General features: G+C 43.6%; 1 protein-coding gene across 4 annotated transcripts in view; it reads left to right on the top strand.

The window, feature by feature from the left end:
* MFSD6 (major facilitator superfamily domain containing 6) overlaps positions 1–18,450 on the top strand; it is a 69,290-nt gene extending 50,840 nt beyond the window's left edge. For 3 of the 4 annotated variants that reach the window (XM_044241168.1, XM_044241169.1, XM_044241170.1), the window contains exons 4-7: positions 11,623–11,784; positions 12,659–12,757; positions 14,200–14,480; positions 16,389–18,450. In XM_044241168.1, coding sequence (XP_044097103.1) covers positions 11,623–11,784; positions 12,659–12,757; positions 14,200–14,480; positions 16,389–16,592 — 746 coding nt within the window. In that variant the 3' untranslated portion in view covers positions 16,593–18,450. Of the gene's footprint in view, positions 1–11,622; positions 11,785–12,658; positions 12,758–14,199; positions 14,481–16,206; positions 16,232–16,388 lie in introns of all 4 variants that reach the window. The other variant, XM_044241171.1, reaches the window with a different exon arrangement.
* The last annotated feature ends 339 nt before the right edge of the window (positions 18,451–18,789 follow it).

An 18,789-nucleotide genomic window follows, 5' to 3' on the forward strand; every position in this document is an offset into this window, starting at 1 on the left:
CACTAACTGGTGCCCACAGAAAAGATATGGTGATAGTATGTGCATACATATTTTTTCTCCTTTTAATTTAATATAAGTTAGATGGAAAAGGACATAAATGACTCAAGAAAAGAGAGCAAAAGAGAAGCTTTTTAAATGAAATGCTTAAAGGAACAACAAAGGAATTTTATAAGAGAAAAAGTTGCTATTATGAATCAAAACACTTTTTCCCTGTTAGTTTATCAAAGATCAATTAAATAGCTATAAGAATCAGGTAGCATGCTGGGAATGTCATAAATGTAATAAAATAAAATATAATAAGGAATAATATATTAACTTGGGCCCCAAGGCCCCACCATCTGCGTGGAAGCTGGATGTGTGAACACAGAATTAGAGCAGTGTGTTAGAAGGAGCCAGAGAAATGTGCCCGCTCCCAGGGAAGATGCTCTTTGGGACGAGAGGGCATGGAATGATGAAGGTATTATTGAAAGATTCCCCCTGGGAAGTCACATGAGCTGGATTTTGAAGGCAGCATAGGAATCCACTGTGGCGTTGAGAGATAGACACAGAGCCATGCGCCAGAGCTAAGAAGCGGAAAGCAGAGTGGCCACTTCGGGGAGACAAAGTATATGCCATGGCATCCACTTCAGTATTTCTGGGTGCCTCAGGGGCGTTAGCCCGGCTTTTGGGGAGCTTGCCGGGTTTGAAATACAGACGGGCATCCTGCCTCCTGTGGCAGGCTGTGATTTGTACCTCTCTGCTTCGTTTTATTTCCCCTGTGCCAGCAGAGATCTAGTTACTGATCTGAAGCAAGTAAAAAGGAGTATCTGGAAATTATGTCTCCTTGTCTCCCAAAGGGCTCTGTGGCCACTTCTGAGAGCTCTTTGTGTCTGAGACTGGAGGAGACAGTCTCATTCCCTGGCAGAAGTGAGTGCTTAGTATGTTTGGGCTATAGAACGAAATCAAAACCCTTTGCCTTTGTTAGACCCATACCCCCAGCCCCCGAAAATAGTGGAATAAATCCTCATTCCAGAGATACACCTATGACCGAATAGGGTTGTTTTGCCAATCTAGATTTTTCTACCTTTACAGATACTGCCCACATGACTTTAAAGTCTTTGTGTTTGAGGCAGTTCTACTTAGGATAGGGTAAAGGCAAGGGACCATGATGACAGAACACTGGTTTAATTATAGGACAGTCCCATTGTCATGATATAGCTGCTCCTTAATTCCTGGACTGGAATTATTAGCTGAGATCACCGAAGACCTAGTCTCCGTGGGGCGGTGGCTGGGAAGGGGTCTTTGGCTCTTTTCATTGACGATCTTGACTCAGAACAGTCAGCACTTCCACTCATCGATTCCCAACCAGTGCCGCAGCAGACGGTCTTCTTAAAAAAATAGAGGCAAGGTGAGGTCTGTCTCTTCATCCTGTCACCCCCTCTTCCCCCAAACACCAGGAGAACTAGTGTCACCTAGTGGGCTCCTGAAGGGGAGGAGACAAGGATGCACTTTACCCCCCCGCTTCCCTGCCCATCTCTTACTCTTCTGGGAGGAAGGACTCCGTGTTCTCCTTCCTTCCTTCTTGTTCTCCCTCCTTCCTTGGAGCGCCTGAGCATCGTCTCAGTATCCGTCTCCTTGGGTCACGTTGCTAATAATGAGCAAATGAGGTGGGGATGAAGTCAACGTCCTCCTCTCTAGGCTCCTAGTAAGGAGGCTCTGCAGGCATCCATGCGGGGTCGAGGTGAGGCTACCGGAAGCTCCTGGGAATCCCGAGGAAGCTTCCTTCCCACATGGGGTCTCTGTCACCCGTCACGGCCGGCGTCGCCGCGAGCTCATCCTTCGCGCGGCCCGGCCGGCGCCTGCGGCGAACACGTGGCTCTGCAGGCCGCAGGCAGCGCGGAAAGCGACGCCAAAGACCCACCTCACGCAGTTTGTTGGAAAAGCCGCAGTGAGTTTCGGTCCGGACGCGCGGCCGGCGGCGGGGAGGGGCTGCGCCTGCGCCTGCGCCTGCGCTGTGTCTGCCGAGCTCGCGCGCGAGGACCCGCGGGCGGTTTCTCTGTTGCCCTCGTGCGAGCAGCGCTTCCGCGCACGCGGCTGCGATGGGGCGTGTCCGCCATACAGTGTGGACGACACGTCGGACCCGGGTCCCTTCCTGTGCTGGTCGCGGCTGGGAGTCCTTGCGGGCTTGGAGAGGAACGTGGTCAAAACCAAGCTTGCTGCTAAAATGCGTGTAGGAAACGCGGGCCCGGCCCGGCGGCTGTGAGGACGGAGACCGTTTCCAGGTGCCTGACTGGCTCGTCCGAGCCCGGGACGGTGAAGGCGAGTCTGCGTCGGTCGGTCCCTGCAGGACGCTCCAGCGGACGGAGCCGCGGGAAGATTCTGGCGGAAGATGGTTTAGTGTCACCCAGAGGAGAGCTTGAGCGGGTATTTATGTAAATTCCCTTTTTATTTATCCTCTTCGGCAAGTGAGGACCGTGTTTTCCTTCCCGGGGGTTCGGGAAGGCCGTACAGACAGGTACGGGAGGGTCACTGTGCGGCGCCCACCTGGCAGTGGCGTCCCGGGCTGAGTGGGTCTGTGAACACCGGAGCGGGAGTTTCCGTCGGGCTTAACCCTTGAAACACAAGCAGCGTGCGGGGGGCCCGGCGCCCTCGGTCCGCATTTCCGTCGTGTGAAAGTCCCTGGTGCCGTGCGAGTCCCGCCCTCATCAGACCAGTCATGAACTACCAGGAGCGGCCTTACTCTACGCTCGGCCTTGGTTTGTTCGCGGTTACATCACCTCCCACAGAACCGTTTCTTCGCAACTGGCATTCGTTTGTTCGTTTAAACTCCACTTTAGATGTCTGCCTCAAGAGCCCTGTTCTGGGATCGCACGCCACACGTCGCTGGCCTTTCCTCAGCTGTCGTGATTCACGGGCTGCAGCGCGTAACGGCTACCCGGCTATCTTACAAACACTCGTTTTACTTCCTCAGTTTTAACTCTTAAGTGCAACAAACACGAACATGCTTATGTTGTTTGAAATCGCCAGAGAAACACGCACAGAGGAAGACTTGCTACCTGATTTCATAGTCTCTTGCAAAATGCCCTGTAATTGTATTTTCTAATTTTTAGAGCTCTCGAGTAATACAGAAAGTTCTATTTCAAAAATTTATAAATATGTGAAGAAAATTTGAAAACTAGATTTAAAAGCTAAACCTTCAATATAATAAACTTTTTCTCTAGGATATCATCCTTTCTCCACTGCACATTTATAAAACATCAGTTTTTAAAGCACTTTCCATTTAGAAAACGTGTGTTTTTAATCATTTATGTTCCCACCTCATTCTATAAATTATATGATAACTTACAAAAAATATGCACTAATCTACAAACTATTAAGTTCTTAGGCCTAAATTAGACTGTCTTGCATTCCAGCGCCCTTATCAATAATCTAACTGTTTGGGGGCAAGATACTTAGCCTCTCTAAGCCTCAGATTGTTACACTATAGAACAGGCTGATAACAGTATTAAATAGCCTAATCCATGCAAAGTGTTCAGCATATTAGCTGGCACATAGTTAGCCTTCAATAAATGTCAGATATTATAACAATGAAAGTAAAATAAAAATTATAAATCAAAATCAGGACCAAGGGCAATATAATTTAAAATTAATATTCTACTCTACGAGATTAAATTGCAGTTATGCATTAAAACCTGGCCGTAAATGACTAGTCATGCACACTGTTCTCAGAGTTATCTTTGGGAAGTGAAAGTTTTACTGTCTTTGATACGACAGCAGTTCTCACATGAAGCTTGATACAGGGAGATACTGAGCCTGGAGCATACATCGTTGGCCAGTCTTGATACTAAACACACTTTGGGTGGCAGTCTCCTAAAACTTCTTCTAAGTCAGGATATGGTGCCAGCATGTAAAATTCACAAGGGCCTGTAAAACATTGTATCACTTACACACCTTAAAAAAAAAAAAAAAAGCAACTCACTTTATTAAATTGTAAAGTGAAGTTTAGGAATTTATAGAAGCTTCGTTTCCTCTGTTCATTTTTCCTCATACGTGGTATCTGGAACTCTTCTCCAGCCTTTCCAGGGCACCTTTTCTCTCCAAATGCTCTCTTCCTCACACCCCAACTGCGGACCACTGCCTGCTTACTTTCAACATTGTTTTGCTCGACTGCCCGGGTCTGTCAAGGCCCTGCGAATGTTTGTTCTCAAGGAGCTCAGTCTCTCTCTCAGAGAAATCCCAGCCCTTTTCACCCACCAGACCATAAACTCTGAGGTGGTTTAAGAAGATGTTGTGCATTTCCTCGTCCTCAAAGCAGAGCAGGGGTCTGGCACATGCTCTGGCTGCGCAGTGAGTCCTGCTCAGTGAACTCACGAAGTTGATTCTTGAGGGGCTCTACATTGGGGGATAAGGGAGCTTCAGATTTTCGACTGATAGTCGCACGCCCCATAAAGTTGCGTTCCCGCAGGTGCTCCATGCCAATGACTATGGCGTCCACGGTTCTGTGGCGTATTCTCCACTGTTTGCGGAAGGTCCGTTGCTGTTGGTGGCCCAGACTTTGGCAGAGACACTTGCTGTTTACCTGATGTTTCTTGTTCTTCACGGACACACAGACTGCTTCCCAGCCTCCCTTGCAGTTATGTATGACCATTTGGCTAATTCTTCTTAGCGGGAGGTGAGCAGAAACGATGGGTGTCACTCCTAACCCCAGACCGTAAAATCTTCCCTGTGCTGTCCTCTCCTCCCCACTCTGCCAGCTGCGTACGGGTACCCAGGGTGACCAGGTGTTGAAGGGGGCGGTGTCTCCGCAGCCTGGTCCCCGAGTGACCCTATGGAGCACAGCCACTACTGCTCTTGATCCCTGCCCATTGAACTTCATTTGAGCAGAAAAACAGAAAACAAACAATATCGAATGTATGAAACCACTAAGATTCCAAGGTTTGTCTGTTACAACAACTGTCACTACCCTAATCAGTATAGACTCTCTTGTTGTAAGCCCAGTGGAGTTTTTTGTTTGTTTTTTGTTTGTTTGTTTGTTTGTTTGTTTGTTTTAGAAAGAACAGTCTCTTTTCACTAGGTTGATTTTCAGAGCTTTTTTAAATCCTAGCATTCGAGAGGCACCCTGAAGTAACTAAAATGTATGCTTCGGTCCGCCACTGTGTAAGGTTTGTCACAACAGATTCAGTGTGCGGGCACTGTGGGGATACTGATGTTTTGTTTCATGAGTATAAGTCAGGGACAGAGCAAGAAAAACAAAACAGAACATCCTAGTTCTCCAGTACCTTGTCAGTTCTTATCCCTCTCAGCCCTTCTGATGTGATTTCCTCAAGCCAAGCAGCATTTTACATTACAAAGAGGAGCTGCCTATCAGAAGATATGAACAGACACTTCTCCAGTGAAGACATCGAAATGGCTATCAGACATATGAAAAAATGTGCATCATCACTAGCCATCAGGGAGATTCAAATTAAAACCACATTGAGATATCACCTTACACCAGTTAGAATGGCCAAAATTAACAAGACAGGAAACAACATGTGTTGGAGGGGATGTGGAGAAAGGGGAACCCTCTTACACTGTTGGTGGGAATGCAAGTTGGTGCAGCCTCTTTGGAGAACAGTGTGGAGATTCCTCAAGAAATTAAAAATAGAGCTTCCCTATGACCCTGCAATTGCACTACTGGGTATTTACCCCAAAGATACAGATGTAGTGAAAAGAAGGGCCATCTGTACCCCAATGTTTATAGCAGTAATGGTCACGGTCGCCAAATTGGAAAGAACCAAGATGCCCTTCAACGGACGAATGGATAAGGAAGATGTGGTCCATATACACTATGGAGTATTATGCCTCTATCAGAAAGGATGAATATCCAACTTTTGTAGCAACATGGACGGGACTGGAAGAGATTATGCTGAGTGAAGTAAGTCAAGCAGAGAGAGTCAAGTATCATATGGTTTCACTTATTTGTGGAGCATAACAAATAACATGGAGGACAAAGGGAGATGGAGAGGAGAACGGAGTTGAGGGAAATTGGAAGGGGAGGTGAACCATGAGAGACTATGGACTCTGAAAAATAACCTGAGGGTTTTGAAGGGGCGGGGAGTGGGAGGTTGGGGGAACCAGGTGGTGGGTATTAGGGAGGTCACGTATTTCATGGAGCACTGGGTGTGGTGCAAAAACAATGAATACTGTTATGCTGAAAAGAAATTACAAAAAAAAAAAAAAAAAGCAGCTGCCTATTTGGGAAGAAAGGATTTTTCTCTTGCCCATCCCTGCATACATTTATTGCAACAGAACATTCTTCTGGGCCCAGACTGAGCAGTTTTGAAATTTGTGTTACAGGAAGACACCAGTGTTGAAGATTATAAGGTAAAGAGTTGTTTGGGGCATATAAAAAAACGTATGATGTGAGCTCTTTACAGAAGTAGGTAGTAAAAGTACACTTTTTTTCTTCTTCTTCTTTTGTAGAGAAAGCAGGAGCGGGAGAGGCAGAGGGAGGAGAGAAGGAATCCCAAGCAGGCTCCACACTCATTGCAGAGCCCAGTGTGCGGCCTGTTCTCATGACCCTGAGCTCGTGACCTGAGCTGAAATCAAGAATTGGGTGCCTGGGTGGCTCAGTGGGTTAAGCCGCTGCCTTCGGCTCAGGTCATGATCTCAGGGTCCTGGGATCAAGGCCCACATCGGGCTCTCTGCTCAGCGGGGAGCCTGCTTCCTCCTCTCTCTCTGCCTGCCTCTCTGCCTACTTGTGATCTCTCTCTGTCAAATAAAAAAAAAAAAAAAAAAAGAAATGGAGGCTTAACTGACTGAGCCACCCAGGCGCCCTGAATATACGTTTTTTTAAATTGACAGATTATTGGACATGCTTGATATTATCAAAAAACCTCATAAAGTTGATTCCTATAGTTACGTTATAATAACTTTGAATACAGTTCAAATCCTGTTCTCCTACCCTGTTGTCTGTGTGACTTTGGACAAGGCACTTTAATCTCTCTGTGCCTAGTTTCCTTTTTTGGAAAAATTAGAAAAAAAATAATACTTATTACTGGGAGGAATAAATGAGATAACACATATAAAACAGCCCAATTCCCAGCAAACTCCTATAATATCATTAATGAAAAAAATTTAATATTTGTTATTTCTCCTGGTTCTTGGTTCTTCATATGTAGTATATTCCCAGGCAGCTCAGGTCTTGGTTGTAGGTGCTGTGAAGCTATCTCTGTGTTTCTCTTGGGCCTTGTAGGCAATGCTGAAGGGCCCCAATAACGGTAAGGAAAGACTGAGAGGCTGTTTCTGTGACTAATGTGGTTGGTCCTTGAGAGTCAGTTATCAGGTAACATATGAGGTTGAATTGCACTCAAACATACACAGTAAGCACCTATTAATGTGAGTTGGTGTTTGAATTGCCATTCACAAATACTAATAGTTTCCTGACAAGGAGCCGAGGAGGGGTTAACACATATTTCAAGGAGAGTCAGTTCCCGTACCTTTGTTACTGTTACCGGTCGGGGCTAACTTTTGTTTTTCTTAGACTGTCTGAGCCACCAACCTACTTACTTCATACTAAAAGGTTTAAAAAGGTGTAGCTCTAGTGTGAAGACACTTTTCCCTATGCCACTGAATAAGTCTGTTTATTTCATCAGATAGAGAGTAATCATCTACTTTTTCACATTCCTTAATAAAAAATAAAGTGGACAGAAGCATTTTCTCTTCTCAGCTTTTATCTTTTGCCGTCTTAAATCTTACAAGAAAGTTGTTTCAGGCAGCAAAATTATTAAGACTTTCTTTCTTGCCTTACAAATATGAAAAATGATGGAGAGTTTTTTTAGTTTCTAGATTGCTTTTTTATTATTTTAAAAGTAGAAGACCAGAACTGTAGTAAAAACACTGGTAAGAGTTTCAGGTAACTTATATGATTATTAGAAGTTTAAATATTAAGAATAAGAACCACAACTGCACAATTGTTTTATATACAAACGTGGTATTATCAAGCCAATCCCATCTTGTAGACGTTTCAGTTTTGCTAGTTTCTTTTCTAGGAAATGGTATGGATTTTTTATTTATATATTTTGAAATAAGGTATCTCAGAGAAACCGGTTTTTAATTCTACATGTGCCCTGGAAAATATTGGAGCATACAGAGCGACTTTCATTCTTTTGCTCTTGGTACCAAAGAAAATTTTTTACTGTATGCTTCACTGCATTTTCCTTCAGCTAATGCTCTGAGTTGTTTTAAGGAATGTAGTTCCCAGTTATCTAATTAGTCCCAGAAAGCAGTAAGGAAACTCTAGAAATCTGACTACAGAGAATCTTCTACAACTGCCACATAATACTAGCCCCCAAATTCTAAGAACAGTTTAGAATCTTTAAAAAGAATCTTAAGTTATCCTTCTGGAAGATGGATCCTTATTAATCTTAGAAGACTCGATGTTTTAGAAAACCCTTAGAATTTTGAAGAAAAAGAAAGAACTAAACACTATTTACTGCTAGAATTACATTTGACCTGGAATTATAACAAAAATGTATTTGTCATTGTTTTGGTTACATAGATAAGTAGGGCCATCTTTGTCTACTTGTAAATTCAGCAATGGAGCGGTCACACACAGGTGTAACAATATATTTGGCTTCACTATTCAAGTTAATTTATAATCATCTAATGTGGTTTCAGGTCTTTGATGATTCATCTTTAAGAAATGATTTCCACATCCATGTTGGACTTTACCCATAAATCCCATTTGGAACACATTCATCTTATTTCTTAGAATATTTGAGTTTTTTCCTTAGTGTTGTTAATGAAGAAATATGTGCATCTGAAAAGAAGTGAAATTATCAGCAGCATCTTTAATATAAAGGGAAATATTTAAAAATATTTACATTGTTACTACTTTGTCAATATTTATAATTAAAACTCTAGAGGTGCCTGGGTGGCTCAGTTGGCTGAGCTTCCAACTCTGGATTTCCGCTCAGGTCATGATCTCAGGGTCCTGGAATCACCCCACACATCAGGCTCCATGCTCAAGGGGGAGTCGGCTTGGGATTCTCTCTCTCCCTCTCCTTTTCTCCCTGCTCACTCACTCTCTCTAAAATAAATAAATGTCTTAAAAACAACCTACCTAGGAATCATTCAGTTCTGAGAAAACTGGCATTACCTAAGGTACTTCAGTTATTTAAACAGAAAGATAAAGCAAATACTTTATTTGACTTCTGTGGAAATTAAATACACATACTATCGCTAACCATCTAGTCCATCTTTCTAGTTAAAAAATAACCTAGTTGAAATAATTGCTGAAACATATAAACCTCATAAAAATTATTTTTATGATTTAACTATAGGGCATATAACCTAAGGTATCCAGTAAAAAGTGTTTATTCCATTATTGGATCCACTTAAGATCATCTCTGGTCATTTAACTGTATGCTAGACATCGTGAATTTTACTTTGTCAGGTGCCGGATATATTTGTATTTCTATAAATATACTTGAGATTTGTACTGGGATACAGATAAATTACTTGGAAATAGTGTGATCCTTTTGGGTTTTGCTTGTGAAGATGACTTAAATGGGACCAGAGCAGTGTTCAGATAATTCCCATTCCTTCATAATACTAACATAAGGCCCTTTTGAGTACTCTCCCAATCCCAGGAATCCTGAGTTTTTCCAGTTAGGGTGGAAACAGGTACTCTTCCTGGCCCTGTATGGGTTTGGAGTGCTGTTCTCTGTGATGCTTCTGGGTGGTTCTTTCCCTGGCTGTGGACAGTCTGTACCCTTGCTTTTGCAGCAGCACTGTGCTGAGTGCTCAAGGGAGAGAACATGCAGATAGCTGTGATCTCCCTCTGTAGAGCTCCCTCTCTGGCGTCTGCCATCTCTGGGACTCTCGCTGTCCTGGTCTCTCCAGACTGTGGGCTACCTCTCCTCAACCCAGTTGCTCCCACTCTGCACCTTACAGCTTTTAAACTCTAACCAGGCAATAAGCTAGGGTTGCTCATTTGTTTCCCATCAGTCAGAGATCATTGTCCTTGTTTTGACACCCAGGGTCTTGGGAACTGTTGTGTCCAATTTTTGACTGTTTCAGAAGGAGGGCAAATCCAGTCCATTGTTTCAGTTTGGTCAGAAGCAAACTAATGTCATATTAAATCTTAAATGAATATTAGTCTTTCAGTTTAGTTTTTCAAAACAGAGGTAATGAGATGTTATTATCTCAAAAGAGATTATTTTTCAGGGATCAAGCTCATGACTTAATCTAGGCAGAACCAGATGATTTTTTAACCCCTTCTAGCTCTAAAACCTACTGTGGCAGTATCTTTTCATTACATTTAAAGCCATGCTGTAATAAAGATTCAAGTTCAGACAATGTACATTCATTATACCAAAATTATCTTTCATCTGTTATCTTTATCCTTCCCTCCCTCCCAACAAATGGTGAAAATATAAGGAAACAGGAATTGAGGCACTGTAAATGGTCTCTACGCTCTTTTGGAAAACAAATTGGAACTATATATTAAAGGCATAAAAATCACTATATGCTTTGAGTCAGTAGCTTTATTTGTAGAATTATAGCCAAATCTCACATATATAAAAAGCTGTATCTCTAGAAATGTTAATCATGGTACTAATTATAATGGAAAAAATTGGAAATAATCTTAAGTCATAATAGGTGTCCAGTGAGGGGTTAAAACCCAAAATATATAAAGAACTGGAACTCAACAGTAAAATCCCCAAACAACCCAGTTCAAAAATGGGCAAAGGACTCAAACAGATATTTCTCCCAATTAGATACACATATAGCCAGTAAACATAAAAAAGATTTTCAGCATCACTAGCCATTAGGAAATGGAAATCTAAACCACAGTGAGATGACCACTTCACGCCCATTAGGAATGCTGTCACAAAAAAGAACATGAAAAATGACAAGTGCGGGAGTGGAGAAACTGGAACTAATTCCTGTTTCTCAGGGAATGTAAAACAGTGCAGGGCTTGTAGACAGCAGGCGGTTCCTCAAAGTGTTGAGCACAGCATGACCCTGTGACCTGGCAATTCCACTGCCGGGAGTACGCCCCGAACCACTGACCGCGCGGGCTTGAGCAGGTTCGAGCCCCCACATTCACACAGCAGCATTCACGAGAGCCAAAAGGAGGGAACAGCTAAAAAGTCCAGCAACAGATGAATGGATAAAATGTGTTCTCTCCGTGCAAGAGAATATAAAAAGGAGGGAAATGCTGAAACATGTTACAACTTGGATAAACTCTGCTAAGTGAATCAGCCAGACACAGAGGACAGGTACCAATTCCACTGGGAAAAGAGGCACTCATGGGAGGTGCCCAGAGTAGTCAGACTCAGAAAAGGAAAGTGCAGTGGTGGCTTCCAGGGCTGACATGGAGCTATTGTTTAATGGGTACAGAGTTTCAGTTTGGGATGATAAAAAAAAAATTATGGAGATGGATAGTTGCATATGACTTTGAATGCACCTAATGCTACTGAACTATGCACTTAAAAATGGTTAAGCTGGTAAATTTTATGTTCTGCATATTTTACACTAGCAATCAAGTCTTCGTCTTTAATAAGTGTGTGTGTGTAATGAAGTATTCTGCACTCCAGGAAAGAGTGGCCTACGGAGTGCTCATCAGACCCTCCCTCTCCTGTCCCTCTGCAGGGGTGACGCACGCGGCCATCTGGGCAGCCTGCATCTCTTACCTCAGTGCGGCTGTCCCCCCCGAGCTGAGGACCTCTGCTCAGGGCATCCTACAGGGCCTTCACCTGGGCTTGGGGAGAGGCTGTGGTGCCATGATTGGAGGCGTCTTAGTCAATTACTTTGGTAAGAATGGCTTTTCCCCTTTTCTCTTTCTTTTTGAAAACTTATGATTCTTCAGCAGCACCTCAGCAAACACTCAGATTATTACTAAGATTGCCAGAGGCCAAACTCCCAGATTCGTACAATCTTACTCACTTTCACGGTAGTCATCACCGTGAAACCAGGTGCTCAAGTCCTTACGATGGGCAGCGCCAGCCCGTACCTGTGCCCACTTCGATGACAGACTAATGGGGCGCTACACAGATACCTCAAAGGAGCCAAACGATGAGGAAGCACCTGTGCTTTGGGGTTGGAGCAAAGTACCCTAAACCTGCTGATCATGATGCTGGAGGAAAGAAAATTCATCCTTGTTATTGCAGAAAAACCTAGCTACTTGCTGCCTTTGGTAGGTCACTGCCTCTCTGACAACATATTCTGTCCTGTCCGATCTCCCTGTCGGACACCCCGGGGTGGGTTGGAGAAGAGAGGACCTTGTGCGAGGCATCTGCACTGCTCAGCCACCGGGGAAAGCGGCCCAGGGTGCTGGAATTTCTAGCAGTATTAGAGCGTTGCTGTTCCCGCCGCTGATTACTAGGGCTGCTTAGCAGGCGAATGGTCTTTATGAAGGGAGCACTGCGGAGTTTTATGGTAAGAGGCACTCAGAGACAATCCTTTATAAATGTAGTTTTAAAATCTGATGAATGACCAATCCAGTAGCAGCATCTGGGGCTCGTGGCACCTACCAGAGCTGTCGTTCCCCTGTATGAGGGCAACGGTTAGTCATCTTCTCTGGTTCGTCCCAAGCGCTGCTGCCTCTGGCCTGGGCTTTGGCACCTGGACAGTTTGGGATGAGGGCGGTTCCCGGAATTATCTGAGCATGCGCTGCCTGTTTCCACAGGGGCTGCCGCAACCTTTCGAGGAATCGGCATGGCCTGCCTGGTGATCCTCCTGCTTTTTGCCCTGATCCAGTGGCTGGCAGTGCCGGATGAGGAAGAAGGTAAACCTGTCCATTCTCTCTTACTGGGTCCTAAGGCTGAAGCCCTGGAGAATTCTATACGTAGCCCGCAGAAACCCAGAGGTGCTAATAGACCCGCCTGGCTAGATTTTCTCAGGGGTGTGCATCAGTGAATCTATATGTACCATTGCGAGGGAGAAGCTATCTCCCATATTGAAACGGATGCTGGTCATTTTAAGTAGCTTGGGATTTTCTTGTTTTTGTTTTGTTTTGTAGTACAAGGTAGTGTGGGAAGAACTGGTTTTTAATTCCTTTGGCATTCTAAAGGAATGTCAACTTAAAATCACATACATTCGACCGATACAGTAATTTTACTCTTAGGGATGGGAATGGTATTAATTGCTAAACTTTTACATTCATTTGAAAAACAGTATCTTAAAACTTAAATTTGAAGTTTTCCCTTGCCCAGGCATGACCCTCATTAAAATTGTCACATACGAAGGAGGTTATATCAAATATAATGTACAAGTTGAATCAATTTTTTTTTTTTTAATGAAGAAAACCAACCAGTGATGGAAATACTCTTGCTTAGATCTTGGATCCCAGAACAAGGCTCATCTTTGGTGTCCTATTCTTCTTTTCTTTTTAAAGATTTTTATTTGTTTGAGAGAGAGAGAGAGCATGCGCATGAGCAGGGGGAAGAGGTAGGAGAAGAGGGAGAAGCAGACGCCCTGCTGAAGAGGGAGACTGATGCCAGAACCCTGGGATCGTGACCTGAATCAAAAGCAGACACTTAGCCGACTGAGACACCCCGGTGCCCCTGGAGTCCTATTGTTTTTTTTTTTTTCTTCCAATTTATTTATTTTCAGAAAAACAGTATTCATTATTATTTTTTTTTCACCACACCCAGTGCATGGAGTCCTATTGTTTAAGGGGAATTTGCCTCAGGTACCTCAAGTGCTTCTGCTAAGGGAAAAACTAGCTTGTTCCACAAAACCCCAAAGGCAGATTTTAACGCTAACAGGTTATACAGAAAGAAAGACAAATGCTGATTTTTCTTACTTTAAAAAAAAAAAAATCCTAAAGGGATTATACAGTGTTAGTCCAGGCCTTTAGTAAAAGGCCAATAAAAATAGCTATTACTGTTTAGATGCTTATCTTTAAAAACTCAGTCCTGTAAGTGGCTTAAGACCACATTCACGATAACCCATGCCCACAGAATAAATTATATCTAAGAGTAATGAGCACTACATTCCATAAACAAATACTGTGTCTGTCAACACCTATAAAGAGATCTGGAAGATAAACATCACATCTGTTGTTCAGTACTTGCACCGAGAGGCCCTTGATACACAGCAATTTAGTTACTAATGTCGCCAAGTACTCTAGAAGGGGCTTCTGGGATTGTCTGCTTATTTATTTTTATGTTTGTTTAAATATGTAGAAAACTCTGAAAAATGATTTAAACATGATTTTCTCTCCAGACAAGACAATGCTGGCGGAAAGGATTCCCGTTCCCTCTAGTCCTGTTCCCATAGCAACCATCGACTTGGTACAGCAGCAGGCAGAGGACGTCCTGCCGCGCGTGGAGTCCAGACTTCCGCCCAAGAAGACCAAACACCAGGAAGAACAGGAGGACGTGAACAAGCCGGCCTGGGGGGTCAGCTCCTCTCCCTGGGTGACCTTCGTCTACGCGCTCTACCAAATTAAAGAGATGGTGCAGCTGATGAGAGACAGCCGCGCCCCCGAGATACAGCCTCTGCAGGTAAAGGTGCTCCCCCAAGGGGACTCAGCTGTGGTGCTCACGCAGCAAGGTTTACGGAGTCTGGGGGGCGAGGCAGGCAGGCAGACAAGTGGTTGTGGTAGTCGGGGGCGAGGGCGTTACAGACGTGGACACACGGTTTGCAGAGGGAAAATTCTGCCTTATGGAGCTCAGGAAGGCTTCCCAGAGAAGATATTTCTTAAAATAAAGAAAATAAATATAAGAAATTGTACATTTCTTTAAAATTTCAGTGTTGACAGTTCCAGTGACGATATATGGGTCTTGCCATGGGAGACCGTTACTTGTGACTCTCTGTAATTCTGAAATTATAGTGAGGACATTATACATGCTAGGACTTCAGTAACTACCTGATGAATTCGTACCCTGAGCCACCATAGGAGGCTAACGGAATCCTCAGCTTGGGGAAGTGTTGTTTGGCTGGTGGCCTCACGTGAAAACAAATGTTTTTCCCTCATCCCTAGAGATGTCCCTCCTGAGAAAAGTCAGATCACGTTGCTCAGATGGTGTGGGTGACTGTTAACTGAATCTATATTCTGCCTTTGGAAACCATCAAGTGTGACTTCCATGAATAGTTCGGCTGAAGTAATGAGTCTCCTTCCCTGTTTACATTAATCACATCCTTTTACGTGATGAGTCATGTCAGCTCTATATCTAGAGTAGCTTCAGAGGACACAGAGGAAAGACAGAAATAAAGAGTAATTGGATAATTTCCCTTTTAGAAAATTTGAACTACCTTAATTAAATTTATCATGACTTGGTAAACCTAACTTGTAATATTTCCATAACGTAAACCAGATCTGATTGCCCACCCATGTCGTAACGCACCCTGGTCCACACACGATCTTGCTCATTGTCAAGATTATGAACTCACATGAACACCCTGCTCAGTCAGAGAGTCTTGGGGGCGGGAGGAGCGTCTGGAGGATGCCAAGCAGAAGAAAGGACAAGATCTGCCGCGCGAAGGGCGGTGTCTTCTTCACTCGGGGCACGCGTCCTCCTTTTCACGGAAGCCTGGTGGGCCTCCATATCATCATCACATTTGGTTCTCTGTTATGTTAGGATTATGAGAAACTGGCTGGGATGGCTTAGTTATTCTTACAAGTAAGAAGGCATATTAAGATTTCTTTACATTGTAGAATCCATCACCGAATAAATCACAGAAATAAAACATTTTCTTTGCCAGTCAGCTATTGGAAGTGATGTATAGTGACTCAGAGGAAAATGTGTTTTTAAAAACACGTTCCCAGACTGTGGCGAGGGGGCATCTTACAGACTTGCTGGGGCACATGCGCTGGAGCACGTGCCGACTCACATCCCTTACAGCTGCTGACCCGAGGGCTGCTCCCGATCCCCTTCTTTACACAGATTTCCGTCTTGTGTAACTTGTAGTGTGCACTTTAAATCCCAAATATTTCATCAGGATTCTGAATTTCGGGACACCTTCTGCTGGCCTTGTCTCTGAGGCGGAGGATGCCTCACTTGCGTCTGGCAGGTGGTCCCAGCTCTTCAGTTCTGTGGTCTCAGCAAACGGCCCAAGTTTCAATTCCATGCTGCTTGCTCAGTGACTTGTCACCGCGGTGGAGGCTCAGTAAATATTTGCTGATGTAAATTGTCTTCCTCATGATACTAGGCATTTTGGTAGTGATGTTCCTTCATGCACAAGATACGTCTGCTTAAAGTGTTTGTGTTTTTCATGCGGCTTTGGCAGTTGCACATAGGAAAGGAGATGAAAGGTAAGATGTTCTATCTTTATTCCTCTCTTATTCCCTGAAGTTACTTCGGGATGATCTCCCCATGTTTCTCATATCTGACTTGAAGGCATATAAAAAATGTTGGATTTATTTGCAAGCAGCCCTGACTACAGAACACCTTCTCTTTTTTTCCTTCCAGGGGACCAGTGAGAATCGGGAAAATTCTCTAGCTGGTGGAGTCCAGCCTGTCCCACGTGAGACTCCCTCTGACCCATCTAGAAACCAGCCATCCCCTCAAGCAGCAGCACCTCAGACGCGGAGCAGCCCCACTCACCCCAGCGTGGCCCAGCATGTGGAGGAGAGGGAGGACCAGCAGGCTCAGCCTGCCGCTGGGGGACACTGAGGGCGCCCCTCATCTCACACCCTGCATGGAACCGGGCTCCTCTGCCGGGACAGAGGGAGAGGCTCCCCGAACCTAAGACATGCCTCACCGTGAGAAGCATAGCACTGTATACGCTTCTAAATACCTAAACTCATCAACATGGAAACACACACACACACGCACAGGCGCTACAGTACATACTGGCAGGAACAGGTAAACTCCCATAATCCTGTGGAACTCGCAGAAGGGCAATGGGAGTTCGGTGAAGACATCCAGCTCCCCAGCTGGTCAGGTTCAGGACTATAGGACTTCTTTGCCAGTGCAGTAAGGGTTGAAAGCAGCAGTTACACTAAGTGGAGGGAAAGGAAGTGTTTCACGGTGAATGCTGATACAGTTTCCCTCTTCTGATTATTTATTCAAATTATTTGGTTCTTAATACAAACTGGGAAGAAATAAAATATAATTTTGAATCTCTTAAAGAGAACTGTTTAAAAAATGACATGACATATTTAAAAAAGTAGCCAGATAAAAGTTACTAGCTTATATGCTTTTGTTTAAAAAAAAAAAAAAAAAGGAAAAAGTTTCATTAGAAACTTGGCATATCTCTAGCAAATATATTTTTATATGTATATGGTATATAATGAAAACAGTCAATTCTTTGAGCAGCAAAAGCCGCATTGACTACTGCAAACTAAGCTGAGCTTTAACATGCCTTTTGTTTTAAATGGGCTTTAAGACCAGAGGAGGGAATATTTCAAATCAACCAACCAATTCAGTATCCTATGGCTTGACAGACAAGGGTTTACTAAATATTATCGATACTGTAAATAGCCTCTATCACTATTCAATAATTTTATAGTGATTTGGGCTCTAAGTAGCTGATGGAATTAAAAAAAAAATCACTGAATTCCTAAGGGTTTCTTTAATTAAACAGTACTATTTACAAATAACAGTATAAGATTTAAGTGCCTGGGAGAGGGATACAATTTTTTAAAATTACACAATGGGTAAGTTTTTGTTTTGTTTTTGGTGAGGGGAAAAGGTGGTGAATAGGAAGCCGGGCACGGGAAGGATGAGAATCAGTAACTGTACTGTCCGATGACTGACAGAACAGATCTCTGTACGTTCTTTTCCATGAAGACTCTGTCAGACCCTGGACAGATCAGGGAGAGGTGTGCGTCTGTGAACATCACAGCTACGTCAGAACGGGGGTGGGTGGCTCACGGGAAAAGCTGAGGATGGGAGCAAGCCTGGGGGAGGGCTGCTGCTTTAGCCGAATGAAGGGCAGTACTGGTATGTGTGACAACTGAGTGAGCAGAGGAGGAAAGGACAGAGCAGAGTTCAAGATGAGCAACTCACCTCACCTCTTGCCCCTGGTTAGACAGGATGAGTTGTGAACTGAGGGCTTCTCCGTGACACCATACTTCTGCCCAATACTGCAACTGGGAGAAGAAATTCTATACTTGGATGTCTAGCTTTGCCACAAAACACAGCTTAAAAATAAAATAACAGAAAGAAATAGAATTAAGCAAATAGTTATTTTTGCACTTGAACTGAAACGTACTGTACTGTAAATTACCATGACTCATTTAAGTGACCTTTAAAATCAGATGTATTTATTATGCTTATGTAATTATAGAAATAAAGAAATGGATGACGGGCTGAACCCCACCTATGAATGTATAGTATGTGGATTTGTGAAACTGACTTTAGGAAGTCAAAAACTTATACTGTGTCTTGTGTTTACAGTTCTGATTTATTCCTTTGAAAAGCCTGCTGTTTTGGAAATGCACAGTTGACATGTTGAAATAAAAATATCATTTTTAAAAATTTCTTAAATGATAAAGATGTGACCAAATAAAAGCCCTTTACTCTGCAATGATGGAGACCAAGTCCAACAGACCTTTGTTATGGAACATTTACTATGCTGGCTGATTTGGTGATTTCTAGCCTTTTAGGGCAGACGCCTTCATGGGTTTGTGGACTTCCTGACTTGTTCTTACTGTTGCCAAAGCACCATTTGCATTTTTTTAATTTGCTATTTATTTATTTACTTTTTAAGTGGGCCCCACGCCCAGTGTAGGGCTTGAACTCACGAGCCTGAGATCAGGATTTAGATGCTCTACTGACTGAGCCGGTCAGGCACCCTTTAAAAAATATTAAAATGGATTCAAATTAAAATTTGAGAATTTCATAACCTCCCTTGAGACTCCCTGGA

Source organism: Neovison vison, chromosome 3 (genome assembly GCF_020171115.1).
Source record: "Neovison vison isolate M4711 chromosome 3, ASM_NN_V1, whole genome shotgun sequence".
Taxonomy (NCBI): domain Eukaryota; kingdom Metazoa; phylum Chordata; class Mammalia; order Carnivora; family Mustelidae; genus Neogale; species Neogale vison.